Genomic DNA, 16,034 nt, shown 5'->3' with positions numbered 1-16,034 from the left:
ATAACAAGGTTCTTGACTTTACATACTTGTATAAATGAATGTTCAGTCATTTAGAAAGCCTCAGAATGGTAAGAAGTCTCTAAGTTATCTTTAACTCTATTTCCTTTCTATCCTAAATTATATATGCAATAATTGGACTCCTCTCTTGCTAAGGAAGACAGTAGGAACCAGTGATTTCAGCTTAGGAGGATGAAAAAACACATCATGTCATCATTTAACTATTTACAATTTTGATTAGAACGAGTTAGATTAGTAGTTGCCTTAAAACAGCTCCTTGTGGTTAAGATCCAAGTATAGTTATTTGAATGTTGCTTGAAACTTTGGTCTTCTATTTTCACAGTGACCTGGGGAGGCACCAGCATGGGAAGTGCCTACACTGCCTACTGATCTGCTGTGCATCAGAGGTAAGATTGATGAAAGGAGCAGGACACATAGAGCAAAATGAGAGCAACTGGCTTTCTTATTTTTTTTTTGATGCTTTCTTCTTTAACATAGCTGTAATGTGGGAGAAACTGCCAGTCTGGCGACACTGGGATTTCACTCTGATTTAGGATTCTCTCTTGAATCCTCAGCTCCAGGCATTCCACAGTCAGTGGGTATTTCTTCAACTCGAATTTGCTAGCAAACATGCTTGAAGAGTTAGAAAGCCACTTTAAATCACCAGTCCCATAGATGCACATATCTTGCCAGTAGTGGCCTGAAGATGAACAAGACATTATGAGAAACAAAGTAAAAAACAGCCAAATGAAAAGTATCTTAAATCCCTGAGCAAGAAGTCATTTTGGGCTCTTGGTCTCTAAAATTAGTGCTGATTGTTTAGGATATGCTTTGTTAATTTTCAAATAAAAGGTTACTATTGCAAATGGATCTATTAATTACATTGGGTTTCAAAAGTAACACGAATGAGTCTGGGGAAAAAGAATGAGTCTGAAATAGAATGTGATGGAAGAATTCAAGATTCAACTAGAAAAGTTTCAGGAAAGTATCCAATAAGCAAATATTTCTAGCCCAATACCCTTCAGATTTATAAGTCACATTGGGCTTCCAGTCAGCTCTAGTGGGGTGTCTAAACTAATGAAGAAAGAACTGACCAAACTACTAACACAAAATTCAAACTCGTTGTCAGTGAGTTGATTCTGACTCATAGCAACCCTATGGGACAGAGAGAACTACCCTTGTGTGTTTCGGAGACTGTCACTCTGTACAGGAGTAAAAAGACTCATCTTTCTCATACAGAGTGGCTGGTGGTTTCGAACAGCTGATGTTGCCATAGCAGCCCAACACAACCTACGGCACCACCAGGGCTCCTAAACGGCTAAAATACAACATAAAATGTATGTGCCATAGAGATATACAAGAGACTATGGAAGCTCTAATAAGGTCAAGGTGTAGATCTAGATGAGGTCATCCATTTTGTTTTCACTTACACTGTGTTTACTTAAAGTGCCTCAAATTGCACTTTAGTTTCCCTTTGTCATTACATACTCTGAACTTGTTATCAGGTGGGAGAAATCCCTGGAAAAGGACATCATCCTTGGTATATGATTAGTGAGAAGACTCTCTACAGATGGATTATCACAGTGGGTGCAACAGTGAGTTCAAACAGGAATGATTGTGGGGCAAGTGCAAGACTGGGCAGCGGCTCTCTCAGTTGCATATGAGGTCTTTATAGCCAGAAAGTCCGCAAGGGCACCGTATAACCACATTCAGTCTAATCTGTATGTGCGCCGAAGAAGAATGTTTATTGCGCTCTTGTGTTGGGTGGAGTGTTACGCTAAATCTAGTTGGTTTATAGTATTGTTCAAATCCTCTATTTCCTTACTGGTCATTGTATGCGCCTAGATGCTCTGTATTTTATTGAAAGTGGTGTACTGAATTTCCAACTACGGTTGTAAAACTATTTCTGCCTTTGACTTTCTGTTTCATTCATATGTCTTTTGGCTCTGGTACATATATATTTATAATCGTTTTATTATCTTAATGAATTGTCGTATCTCTTTAACGGATCCCTTTCTTTATTGCCCTTCTTTCTCTTACACTGGGCAAGGTTTCATGCTGTTGCACGTAGGGTTGCTGTGTGGTGGTATCTAACAGAAGCAACAAGCCAATGCCTGTGGGTAACTCATGCTCCTGTTGATGGCCCCGAGGAGTGATGGGATTACGATCCTTCATGTGATGGGAATTCTCCCCTGTCGATGGCAACAAGGTGTTACTTGCTCATCAGACTCCTTTTCTGACCAAGACACAACCATTCTGCACAGTCTGTCTAGCCTTATGCTATCATGCTAAATGCCTCTTAGTCCCCCTTTACTCCAATGGTGAAATGTAGTTCCAGTGGGAGAAGAGAAATTGTTACCATGACAGCCATTATGAACATTTTCCTGGAAAATCCACTTCACAGCTGTAAGACTTGTATTTGGGTTTCCTCCTGCCATTGATCCAGGAGCATCTGTACAGTCAGTGAGGAGAAAGGCAGGAGTAAGTGAAACAAACCATTGGAATTTGAAGAGATTTACTGAGCCTCTTGGTTCTTCAGGACTCTTATTTTTCTTGTTGTTGTTTTGTTTTTAATCATTTTATTAGGGCTTATACAGCTCTTATCACAATCCATACATACATTCATTGGGTCAAGCAATCATCATTTTCAAAACATTTTCTTTCTATTTGAAAGAAGTGTCAGCTCCTTGTTTTTACCCTCCCTTACAAACCCTTGATAATTTATCTTTTTTTTTTTTTCATATCTTATACTGACCAATGTCTCCCTTCACCTACTTTTCTGTTGTCCATCCCCCCTGGAAGAGGGTTATATGTAGATCATTTTGATCATTTCCTCCCCCCCCCACCTTCCCCTTCTGGTATTGCTACTCTCATTATTGGTCACGAGGGGTTTATCTGTCCTGGATTCCCTGTATTTACAGCTCTGATCTGTACCAGTGTACATGCTCTGGTCTAATCAGATTTGAAGATAGGATTGGGGTCATGATAGCGGGGTGGGAGACGAAGCATTAAAGAGCTAGAGGAAAGTCGTATGTTCCATCCGTGCTATTACTGCACCCTGGCTGGCTTGTCTCTTTCTTATGACCCTTTGGTAAGGTTATATCCAACTGTCTACAGATGGGTTTTAGGTCTCCACTCTGCACTCCCCTCTCAGTTACATTGATATGATATTTTGTTCTGGGTCTTTGATACCTGTTACCTGATCCCACTGACACTTCATTAACACACAGGCTGGTGTGCTTCTTCCATGTAGACTTTGTTGCTTCTCAGCTAGATGGCTGCTTGTTTATCTTCAACCTTTAAGACCCAAGACACTCTATCTTTTTTATCATTTTATTGGGGGAGATTATATCTTTTGATAGCTGTGCACCGTTAGCTTTCTCCACCACATTTGCTATGCACCCATTCGTCTTCGGTGATTGTGTTGGGAAGGTGAGCATCACCGAATGCCAGGTTATTAGACCAAAGTGTTTTTGCATTGAGGGAGTACTTGAGTAGAGGCCCAATGTCCATCTGCTATTTTGATACTTAACATATAAATATATACATAGGTCTATTTCTCTATCCTTATACATAAGTCTATTTACACATGTACATGCCTGTATTTAGGCCTCTATAAATGCACTTTGCCTCCTAGTTCTTTCCTCTATCTCCTTTTACTTTCCTCTTGTCCCACCATCACGTTTGGCCTTCATGCGGGTTTCAATAATTCCTCTCAGTTACATTGCCTTTGATCAAGCTCTACCAGGTATCCTTCTTCCTCCTCACCATTGATTTTAGATTACTTGTTGTTCCCTTGTCCTAGTTTTGTTAATACCCACTTCCTTTCCCCCGCCTGTCCCTCTCTTGTGTCCCCCCAGAACTGTCAGTCCTGTTGTTTTCTCCTCGGGTTGTTTATCCTGCTTATCTTATCTAATGTAGACATAAAGAGACAATAATAAGCACAAAAACAAGGCAGAAAACAAAAACAAGGCACAAAAACGAAAACAGAACTTTTTTCTATAATAGTTTGTGTATGTGCCATATCTTACACAATCCAATATATTCATTCACATACAATTCTGTTGTTCAATCCCATTAAGTGGGGTTATACAGTCATTGATGCTATCAACTCCCTCTCTCCCTTCCCCCCTCCCCCTTCTCCCTTCCCATACCCTTAGGGAACCATTACTCCTATTACTGTTTCTGAAGGGTTATCTATCTTGACTTTCATGTACTGAATATTAAATTAAATATACAAATGAATCTATACAAATCTAACATGATTAATGAGATAAAACAAAACCATCATAGTAAGGGGAGGAAATATTAAAACGGATAATTATATGGTTCACCAGTGCCATGCCCTGGAAGTCTGTGTCTTCCACATACTAACATCCACAATGTCCACATATGGTCATAAGTCTAACAGTTTTAAACCTTAATGGTGTAGAAATATCTGAAAGATAGAGGAGAAAAAGAGAAGATAGAAGGAACTCAAAGTATGACCATTATGTCACTTTTATAACTGAAGGTCAAAAGAATTATATTGTTTACAGCTGATAAAGCAGTGAGGAAGGCAGTAAATATGCTTGAAACAAGCAAGTTAAACACCACGAAAGATGAAATCAAACGGGAATTGAGTTGCAGAGAAGAGAAAGGGGAAAAGGAACAGAAAGTGTATAATAATTTAATCATCACTCAAAGGAAAGAGTTATTACTGTCAAAGAAGCAAAAGATTAGGGGATACAATAAAAATGATTGTAAAGTTAATCACTATAAGAAAAATGCAAGCATTTCAAATTATTAATAGATTGGGGGGGGGGTGCGAAGCAAACAGACCACATGTTGAAAGAGTTTTAGAAACTGTTGAAAGGAGAAAATATAATATTGTAGATAATGGGGCAGAAGTATGACCAAATAAATCTGTTATAGAAAGAAGTGGAAATGAGGTTTCTTAGGAAATGAACTCTCAAATTGAATTACAAAGTAAAACCCAACTCTTTCCTATATAAAAGATACAACTAAAAGCAACCCAAAAATGTTTTTTAAAATTGCACTAGTTATTTAATGAATTACCTCACTGGCGCTGGACTCTACACATTTGATTTTCAAATGTTGCAGTGTTGCACTTTGTCAGCAGAGTCCACTCTGGTTGTGTGGCAAGAGTCAGTTGTTCCAGTGGGACTTATGCTACCTCTTTTGGCATGAGACTGCCAGTGAGGTGCTCAATCTCTAGTGACTTTTGCAGGCACTTCAGCAGGACATTATAGTAAGAAAATCTGAATGGGAGCTTCTGGAACTTTCCCCGCTATACCAAGAAAAGACATCTGATGAAACACTGCATCTTTGAAGAAACCACATCTAATATTGTCACCTGGAAAGATTTGAAAGTTTCAGGAGTGAAGACTCCTATTTCCATCTAACCCCTTTTTGGTCTGTGAAGAAGTCAGATGACTCTCTCTCTCTTTTTTTTTTTTTAAAGTAAGATCACTGGGTAACTAACTATTGATCTGGTTAATGTCCTTTTGTTGTAAATACGAATCTGTTTGGAGAAAGATAGTGTTTTCTACTCGCGTAGAGTTACAGTCTCAGAAACTCACAGGGGCAGTTCTACCCTGTCTTACAGAGTCACTGTGAGTCTGTGTCGGCTCAGCAGCAGTGAGTTAAATACTAATTTTTAGGATCACCGGAAGATTCACATTCCTGCTTTTGAGTTATGTCAATTCTCCTGCTCTGCTAAAATGTAGTCTTCAGAAATCTAAAAATCTTGACATTCTGCAGAGCATCATACTGGTCCACTATATTGATGCTGTTATGCTTAATTGGATTAGATTTGCAGGAAATGGAAAGTATCTAATTATAAGACATATAAACTAGAGCATGAGTGATAAAGTCTACAAAAATTCAGGAGCTTGTCCAGACAGATTTATTTCTGTTTGGCCTCACTAAGCTCCAGAAGTAACCATGTTTAGAGAGGGAAGACAGATTTATTATTTATACCATTTAATATAAGTAACTACTTTTAACCATCTAATTAATCTTAGGGCAATTTTTATGGGCCAAGTAATTTTTCTTTTATATGTAAGAGAAAGCTTTATATCAACTATTAATTATATATCAAGAAAACATTCTAGCCCAGTCCAATTCAAGTCCTTAAGTCCAATATTAGTCCATAAGACCTCTTCAGACTCATGTAGCCACAAGCAATGATGAAGAATGTAGAAAAATGACAGGTCGGTAGGTGCAAAGTCGCATTGACATAATGGCAATGGGTAACATCTCCTGGGCCAGTCCAAGTCATTCTTAATTCACCTTTATTGTGATTTTTATAAACTCTCAAAAGAACTCTATCTAAAATGAAAATGAAAATTACAGTGCGATGCTATGCCCCTATTAGAATATCGGGAATTAAAGAGATCGACTATGTATTTAGTGTTAGTGAGGTCGTGGGGCACTGAATCTCGTACTTGAACATTGTGAGCAGGGGTATGAACTGATACAATCACTACAACCACTCTGGAATACAGATCGGCAGTCTCTTGAAAAATCAGACAGATGTCTACTATGTGATCTCATTTATTCCTACATATTTACCAAAGCAAAATGAAAGCACGTGTCCATTGAAGATTTTGTTTAACAAACGTTTATAGCACCTGTATTTATAATAGCATCCAGCTAGCAACGACTCAATGATTTATCAACAAGTGAGAGGATAAACCAATAGTTTTATATCTATATAATGGAATACTGTTCCACAATGAAAATGAAAGCATTACAGCGTGGATGAATCTCAAAATAAAGATTTGAGTGAGATAAATTAAACAGAAAGTAAACACTATATTATGTCATTTACATGTGAGTTTAGAAAACCCAAGTTTATCTGTGCTGACAAAAAGTAGACCCATGATTGCCTTAGGCATAAGGGATGAGGGACACAGAAACTGAAAAGTGACACAAGGAAACTTTTGAGGATAACTGATAATGTTGTGGATTGAATACATTCTCTTGAAGTACTGGCCCCTATACCTTTGGATGTGATCAAATAATTTTCTTTGTCATGCTAATTAGGCCATATCAAATGAGGGGGGGGTGCCCCCTAAGCCTATCACTTTTGAGTTTAAAAAAAAAAAGCCAAATGGACCCAAGTAGAAACACATATACAGACAAAAGCAGCCATATGAAGACAGACACCTATAGAGGTGCATCTCCAAGCTCAGAAATACCCAGGATTGCTGGCAGCTACTAGAAGCTGGTTCAGCAAAAAATGGGGAAGACTGTCAACCAGGTGGATTGATCCCGTGACTGCAACAATGAACTCAAACATAATAACTTTGTGAGTATTACTCAGGATCAGGCAGTGTTTTGCTCTGTTGCACACAGGATCACTAAGAGTCAGAACGAACTCTGCAGTGCCTGACAACACTTGAACACTTGGAAGTCGAAACAGACAAAGGCCTAGCTGCCACTAAGCTCTGCCCTGAATTTGACCTCTACTCTGATGAACTGTGAGAAAAGTTCTTCAAAGTGGTGTCTCTGTGTAGGGAGCTGAGACAAATACATTCATGATACTGATCGTGGTGAGAGTTGTATGAGGGAGTTTCCAAAATTTCACGGAAGAAATTCCATTATCTTTTCATTCAATTCCAAAAATTTAATTTAATTCCAAAAATTTTAAAGTCTTCATATATATGTGTATGGGTATATCTATCTATCTATAATTGTATATGTAAAATCAGTTGTGTACATATGCCAAAACTAATCAAATTGAACATTTTTCATGTGCAATGCATTGTATGTTAATTATACTGTAATAAAATGGTTGAAGAAAAATAAAAATAAAATACATTTATGAGACACTTTAGCTACTAATATCCGCAAATCATCAAAGACTGTTTACATTGTATCCTACTTAATGTGATATCTTAAAAACAAATTCTGTAATCATTTCATGAGTACAGAAGTAAAATCAGGAGCCTACCATCGCAGTAGGGTCTGAGGGAGTCAATAGTCTAGATGCTAGACCAGGTCAAGAAATCTCCTCCAAAGTGAAAGACACTACTTCACACTACCTACCATAGACAAAGAGACAAAGTGTTTAATAGATCTGCTTAGATTTTGGAGGCAATGTATATTATATTCTGTGTACCACTTTGACCCATCTGCAAAGGTGGTTAGGAAATTGCCAATTTTCACTTAGGACCAGAGTAGGAATAGGCTTGTCGGCAAGTCCAAGTTGCTTTACCACTTTGGACTTATGACCCCATTATATCCAATGATAAGGGAGCACTGGTGGTAGAGTGGTTACATATTGGGCCCCAATCAGAATGGTTGGTGGTTAGAAACCTAGGGAGAAAGCTCCCTAGAAAGACTAGGATTTTTTTCCTATGTTTTAATAATAGTTTTATTGGTATATAATTTACATATCATACAATTCAATAGTTCAATTGTTCAATCATATCAAGGATAATTGTACAGTCATTACCATATCAATTTTAGAATTCTCCACCTCCCCCCAAGACTAGGCTTTCTACAACATAAACAGTTACAGTCTCATGAACCCACAGAGGGTTACTATGAGTCAGCAGTAACTCTATGGCAGTGAGTTTGTTTTTTGTTTTCTGTATATACAATGGTATTCGAAGTGTCCATGATAAGTAGGGTTGCATGTAAAGCCTCTGCAAAGTACTAGATCACGTGATTGTAAAGTAAATCTATGCCCCTTTCGGTAGATTTTATTACTCCCCTTCGAAAAGATAGAGACCAAATGCCTACTCAGGTACACCTCCTCTCATGAACTGGGTGTTGTCTGCGCCCGTATTTTGTCTGTTCTCTTCATGAACTGGGTGTTGTTTGACCTACGTAGTTAGTCTTTAAAGTTGGGGACACATGCATCAGAAAGCTGTCATGTCGAAAAGATAAATGTGAGGCTGGGCTTGGGCAGGTCCAGAAGGTGCACATTTTTTCATAAGCAGAATGCTCAGTCCTGTTGCCTTGAGCTGTCCTCACTCCATGCCTATACAGCCTTCTGGGAGGCTCCTTTCGAGTGGCCTTAGAGATAATGACTGTGTCCTGGGTTGGCTGTCTTTGTGTTCTTTAGAGTTCCGTTTAGTTAACCCTCTGTTGTATTCCGTAAGGTGTCCAATGGTTGTGGTCTTTTGAGGCAGATTGTGAAGTTTTCTGAAGCAGACTGTGAGGTCTTCTGTCCGAGGTACCTCTGGATAGGTTCTAGCAGCTAACCTTATGGTTAGTAGTCTATCAGGCTTAACCATTTGTTAAGCATTCTACACAGGAACTCCAATCCTCTGTTACGAGTTAACAATCATTCATATTATAATTTTCATTATTAGTAATTGACATATCAAGTAGACAATTGCAAAATAATATATAATTCCTAAAAACATATTAAATAAGATTATATATATATATTTCTTATGGTTGAGCCTATTGTTTCAGTCACTGTGTCAATCCATTTCCTTAAGGACCTTCCTGTTTCTCACTATCCTTCCACTTTACCAAGCATGATGTCCTCCCCTAGAGGTTGGTCTTTCCTGATAACATGAACAAAGTATGTGAGACAGACCATAATTCAAATGCATTGATTATTCTCCAGTTTTCCTTAGTAAATATCCAACTTTCACATGCATATGAGGTGATTGAAAGGACTATGACTTGGGTCAGTCACACCTTAGTCCTCAAAGTGACACACTTGCTCTTCGATACTTTAAAGAGGTCTTGTGCAGCAGATTTACCCAATGTAGTGAGTCTTTTGACTTCTTGACTACTACCTCCAGGAGCATTGATTGTGGATCCAAGCCTTGACAATTTCAATTATTTCTCTAATCATTGTTTCTCTCAGGGAGTCAGCAGAGAGAGATTGTGTCTCATGCCTCCAAGGAGGAAAAATCAGATTTCCCATAATTCTCAGGAGAAGGCCAGGCCCACACAGAGGCCTCATTGACTATGATCCAATTGATAGACTTGACTCTACCCCTTCACTCTTGATCCTCTCAAGACCCAAATTGACACCAGATTATGTAACAGTCACAGACCAAGCCCTGTCAATTTGACACTTTAACATACCTCTTTAGCCTTATATAATTTAATTTTCAAACAAACTAATAAAATAATATCTGTATCTAACAGGATAAAACTAAAATGCATACAATTCAATATGTACCACCTGCATTTAAACATAACATTCTATAAGTGAACAAAACAAAAAATATCCTATGCCTAATAATTGCAGTTAAGTAACACCTATACCTTAATCCTATAATCCTATGAATATATCCCCCCACCTAGGAAAGTTTGTAAGCCAACCACTTCATGCCTTTATCCTTCCAAATTTGGGCATCCAATTTCTATCCTGCCCACTTACATCAACTCAGTGCTCTAAGGAGACAATCACATTCTTTGACATGAAGAATCTTCATTCCAGTTGGAACCTTGTGAAGTCCATATCCATAAGCAAAGTCAAATCAGGACAGGCCATCCCTAAAGTCTGCAACAATATGCACCATTTCACAGGCTCAAGGTATCTCTTCATCTTGTCAGGTTCTGATCAACTCACTTAGCAACACCAGGGTACCCATTGGTCGCCTTCCCTTAGACCAGCAGTTCTCAACCTGTGGGTCAAGACTCCCTTGGGAGATCGAATGACCCTTTCACAGGGGTTACCTAAAATCATCGGAAAACACTTATTTCCAATGGTCTTAGCAACTAAGACACCGCTCCTCTATCCATCTCCAGGTGTGTCCACTCACATGCAGATACACCCATATGAGTCCCCAGCATGAAGATTGTTACCCATGCTATGATACAAAATTTCATTTATTTGTCATTAGAAATAAATATTTCACAATATACAATGACATATTATTTTTGTGATTAATCACTGTTTTAATTATGTTCAATTTGTAACAATGACAATACATCCTGCATATCAGCTATTTACATTATGATTCATAACAGTAGCAAAATTACTTTTATGAAGCAGGAACAAAAATAATTTTATGGTTGGGGGTCACCACAACATGAGGAACTGTATTAAAGGGTTGCGGCATTAGGAAAGTTGAGAACCACTGCCTTAGACCATGGCCCCTCCATAAGTCCCTCCATAAGTTCTTAACAACCCTAGCCCCCTTGTGTTAAGTCATGAACTTCAGACCAGTCAACCCATTCTCATTTTCTCCTCTAGTTCCTTGTAAATCAGGTCCACAGGTGTCAGTGGCCAGACTCAACCCATCTCTTTATTGTTACATTTCTTCCACTTCCACTCAATAAGTGGATCTAGGTGGTAATCTAATAAGCATTTCAGCCTGCAATAGGCTTCCTTTGAAGTTCAGTCCTAGAGAGGAGTTTTCTTCATGGTTCCAGTTTTTTTCCTGCTTCTGACAAAAACCACTATAGTTTAAACTTCAAATAACCAAAGAGTTCCTTTTTTTCCCCCCTTCAATCTGTCCATCTTGTCCCCAGGCAAGTCTCTTGGAATGCAAATATCCTAAGGACTCCAAAACACTGAGTGGGGCTTATCCTTTTAGAGCCCTACTAAACCCATCTAAAGTTCAAATTAATGGTTCAAGGCAAGTGGGCTTACAAGCTCTCTATTTTCATACTTCCCAATAAACATTTCTATCAATCATAAGCAGAAGAAATCAATATAAACAAAGTAGAATCAGACACTAAACTCAATTTTTAAACAGCCAGTTCAATCCTTATTTAGTTTATCTTAATCCTAATCTATTCTATTTATACAAAAATATTGGATTAGGTGTCTGACAGCATTATACCAGATCCAGGCTTTCTGTCAGCCACTTTCTCTAAGCAGCATGGTTTCTGAGAAATTCAAATGGTGATTTCTACCCCTGAGCTCAAAATGTACATGAACATTTCAAACAGGAACAACCAAAGACTACAACCAAACAAAACAATCAAAACTTTAACTTCCCATATTCTTTCCAGAAAACAACCCAGTAAACTGCATGGTCATATCTGACCTCTGGCTAGCCAAAGAAGAAACACTACCATGAGGCAGAAGTCAAACAAACTATATTTCCCATCTTTATGATTAGTTTCTTTAGTACTCCACTCCTGGTACCATAATGTATCAGTCTGGGTTGACTAGAGCAGCAAATTTATAGACACACATATGTGTATAAGAAAGAGGTTTATATGCAAGAGCAGTTGAATATTGAGAAAACATCCCAACCCAGTCCAGTCCAAGCCCATAAGTCCCATATTAGGCCATATGTCTAATACCAGTCTATAAAGCCCTCTTCAGACTCACAAAACACATGCTGAGTGCAGGACAATGATGCCGAGTGCAGGACAATCACAGGCCAGTGGGTAGAAAGTCTTTGGATCCAGCGGCGTTGTAAGCACCTCAGTCCTGGCAGGGGTCTCCGCATGGCTTCTCCAGCTTCCAGAGCTGCATCAGGGAAGGTCCTTGTGGCTTCTCCTCAGGGATGTCTCCCAGGGAGTCAGCAGAGAGAGATTGTATCTCCCGCCTCCAAGGAGAAAAAAAATCAGATTTTCCAGAATTCTCAGGAGAAAGCCAGGCCCAGAGGCCTCATTGGCTATGATCCAATTGATAGACCAGACTCAACCTCTTCACTCTTAATCCTCGCAAATCCCAAATTGACACCAGATTATGTAATTACCTCAATCATGATGTTAACTATTTGGTCCAGTTGTGAGGATTTGAGTCTTCTTTACATTGAGTTGTAATCCACCCTGAAGGCTGCCATCCTTGATCTTCATCAGCAAATGTTTTAAGAGTCCTCCTCACTTTCAGAAAGCAGGATTCTGTCATCCGAACATCACAGATTGTTAATAAGCCTTCATTCAATCCTGATACCAAACTTTTCTCCATATAGTTCAACTTCTCTCATTATTTGCTCAGCATATATATTGAATAAGTATGGTGAGTGGATACAACTCTGGCACACAACTTTCCCGATCTTAAACCAGGTAATATGCCCTTTTCTGTTTGCAGAACTTCCTCTTGTTCCATGAACAGATTACACATGAGCACATTGAAGTGTTCTGGAATTCCACATGTTGTGATCCACACAGCTTTACATAGTAAGAAAACACATGTGAACATTTTTTGGTATTCTCTGCTTTCAGCCAAGATTCATCTGACATCAGCAATGATATCCCTTGTTCCACGTTCTCTTTTGAATCTGGCCTGAAATTCTGGAAACTCCCTGTAAATGTCCTACTGTAACCATTGTTAAATGATCTTCAGTAAAATTTTACTTGCATATAACATCAGTGCTATTGTTGTATAATTTCCCTGTTCTGTTGCGTCCCCTTTCTTTGGAATGTACACAAGTATGGATCTCTTCTAGTTGGTTGGTTAGACAGCTGTCTTCCAAATTGCTTGACAATGGGAATGAGTGCTTCCAGTGTTTCATCAGCTGGTTAAAATATTTCTGTTGGTAGCATGTCAATTCCCGGAGCCTTGCTTCTCACTAAAGCCTTCTGTGAAGTTTGCACTTCTTTCAATGTCATCAATTCTTATTGTATGAAATCTCTTGAAATGGCTGGATTTTAACCAGTTCTTTTTGGTACGGTAACTGTATATTCCTGCTATCTTCTTTTGAATCTTCTGAACTGTTCAATAGTTTGCCAATAGAAACCTCAGTACTACAACTCGAGGCCGCCAACCCCAGAGACAGAGGCCTGCTTCCAGGGAAGTAGGTGAAAGGGGGCAAGAGGGCTCAGTTCAGCCCAGCCTCTTGCTTATAAAAAGGCCACACCCCAAGGAGTCATCGTTAGGCTATAACCGGATTAACAGGTTGGACTACATCTCTACCTCCACAAAGGGACCATCAAGTTGACATAAAATCTAACAATCATAGTATAGACTTTATACGGAACTTACCAACAAGAAAAACAGCTTAAAATGTGATGATACTTACTTTTGGTAATTGAACTCCTATGAGGAAAGACCTGCTGTAAGAGCACTAAGACCAGAAACAAAAACAAAAAGCCTCCCCCAAAACTCATTGCCATTGAATCAATTCTGACGCACAGTGATCCTATAAGACAGGGTGGAACTGCCCCTTTGGGTTTCTGAGACTTTAGATTTTTACAGGAGCAGACAGCCTCATCTTTCTCCTGCAGAGTGGCTGGTGGATTCAAACTGCTCATCTAGGATTACAGTGTATATAACAAAGCTTTTGCTCATATTTGATGTATAGTATTAAGAACTAAAAATGAACAACCAAAAAGAAATAAGAAAGGAAGCCGCACTCACCTGGAAGACTGTTGAGTGTGGTCCAGAAGTGTCCATCTGGACTGTAGGGATCTTGAGACCAATGGAGTAAGTCAGTGGCTGTTTTACTAAAAAGAGCAAAATGCACGCGCTGCCTTGTTAGAGCAAAGTGAGCTGATCCAAAGTGGATTTTATTTGGAGGTGGGTTCTTCTTTTGCTCTTTCTTTAAGACTGAAGAGTTGGTTCTGTTTCTGTGCTCTACATGGACATAGTTTATCCTTTCAGCAGATTTCTGAATGGACCCTAAGTGAGGTGTAATATTTTTCCCCTTCCACGTTTTCAAATATTGAACTAGCTCCTTATTGGTTTTTAGGGGAAAATCATAATCACATATATTAATGATGTATTTCCAGTGTATATCTGAATTTAGAAGTTCTCTCATGCAGATGTACTCAGCCCGGAGTTTGGATATTCCCCTATAAATGATATACTCAGACTTTGAGGCTATGAAAACATTGGGGAAGCATTCCACTAATTGCCCCACAGCAAGTTTAAATTTATATGTGGCTTTCTTATCTAGGTGAACACAGTAGACATTTTGAGGCATGTAAATAGCTCGGAGAAGTCGTTCAAATGTATCAAAGTCATGGCCAACAATCATTACATATGCCAAGGGGAATGTGGCTTCTTCTATCGACAGAGGATTGGTGATGTAGTGATTTTCTGTCACATAGTAGGGGCAACTGTCTATTCCAAATGTTGGGGATAGTGCACTTGACAGCATGCGCACTGTTTCCTGCTCTAGGACAGCGTGGCAGGCTTGTGGTAAAGAAAGGGCTTGGTCTTCACTGTCTACATAGGCCACTTGTCCCGTATTTTGTTGATGTTCTTGAATGTTATACCATACTGTGACTATGACTATACTTTGAGCAGCAATGATACAATAAAAATATCGCCAAAGCCTCATTGTTTTTTTTGACTCCTAAGGAGAATCCTTCTTTGAGGTTTTTTTTTGTTTTTTAATTTTAAAAAATAAATTTGCCCAGTATTTTACTTCTTTAGAAGTACCTAGATTGTGGTCATTTTATCATTTGAACTCACTTTTCCAGATCCAAACTGTCTATTATTCTCTTGTATTTTGATTCCAGGCCATTAGTTTGTTGAGTTTAAGTTTGCAATACTTTTAACTTCTTCCTCTGATTATGTTCTGGGTTTTTTTGGTAAACACATCTTCATACAGTGCAAGTTACCAAGGCCATTCACACCTCTGCTTCCTATTTTAGCTGGCTCTTTCTCCCTAGGAAGTTAGAGGAGAGGGTTCATTCTTGTTGCCTGTTTCTATTGTTGAGTCAGCTAATCTGTCATAATTGTGTCTAACTACATATGTCTGTATATCCTCTGCCTACATTTTTGGCTAACTGTCTGAGTAAGCCCATCTGAGTATCATCTACCAATTTCCTATCTAGCTTCTCATTCCCCATCCTTTAAGTAGTAGAATTCTTTTCAATTTCTATCCTCTCAAAAGAAGTTAATGGCCTGGTCTTATCAGCCTTTTCCCCTGCCTTCTTAAGGAAGCTATACCAAGAATCATTTAACTGGACTTCTGGGGAAAGATGGTGCCTTAGACAGATGTACAACATGGTTCTCTTCAACAAAGATATAGAGAAAACTGATTTGGGGGAAACCCTGAAGGTGTGGGTCTCTGAGGAATGAACAAGAAGTGAGCTAAACACAACAGAGAAAAATATATGATATTAATAAAAAATCACAAAGACCTAGTAATCAGCAAAATAACAGGAAAGAAATGATGAGTAAACACAAAAAATGAACTCAA

The 16,034-nt window shown here is 38.7% G+C and overlaps 1 protein-coding gene and 1 long non-coding RNA gene across 2 annotated transcripts in view; one reads left to right on the top strand and one right to left on the bottom strand.

The window, feature by feature from the left end:
• The window catches only part of LOC142426788 (uncharacterized), a 73,572-nt gene extending 73,166 nt beyond the window's left edge, over positions 1 to 406 (top strand). The window contains exon 3 of the long non-coding RNA XR_012779756.1: positions 341 to 406. This is a non-coding gene — a long non-coding RNA (uncharacterized LOC142426788). The remainder of the gene's footprint in view (positions 1 to 340) is intronic.
• A 73-nt stretch (positions 407 to 479) lies between these two features.
• On the bottom strand, positions 480 to 14,984 carry LOC142440509 (N-acetyllactosaminide beta-1,6-N-acetylglucosaminyl-transferase-like; the record flags this gene model as incomplete). Its single annotated transcript, XM_075542921.1, has 3 exons — positions 14,243 to 14,984; positions 2,357 to 2,449; positions 480 to 697 (listed from the first exon to the last, which is right to left on the bottom strand). Coding segments are annotated over exons 1-3 (1,053 nt in total), but the record flags the coding sequence as incomplete, so codon positions are not given.
• Between the last annotated feature and the right edge of the window lie 1,050 nt (positions 14,985 to 16,034).

This window comes from Tenrec ecaudatus, chromosome 1, assembly GCF_050624435.1.
Source record: "Tenrec ecaudatus isolate mTenEca1 chromosome 1, mTenEca1.hap1, whole genome shotgun sequence".
Lineage (NCBI taxonomy): Eukaryota > Metazoa > Chordata > Mammalia > Afrosoricida > Tenrecidae > Tenrec > Tenrec ecaudatus.
This window is presented reverse-complemented; position numbering and strand designations above follow the sequence as displayed.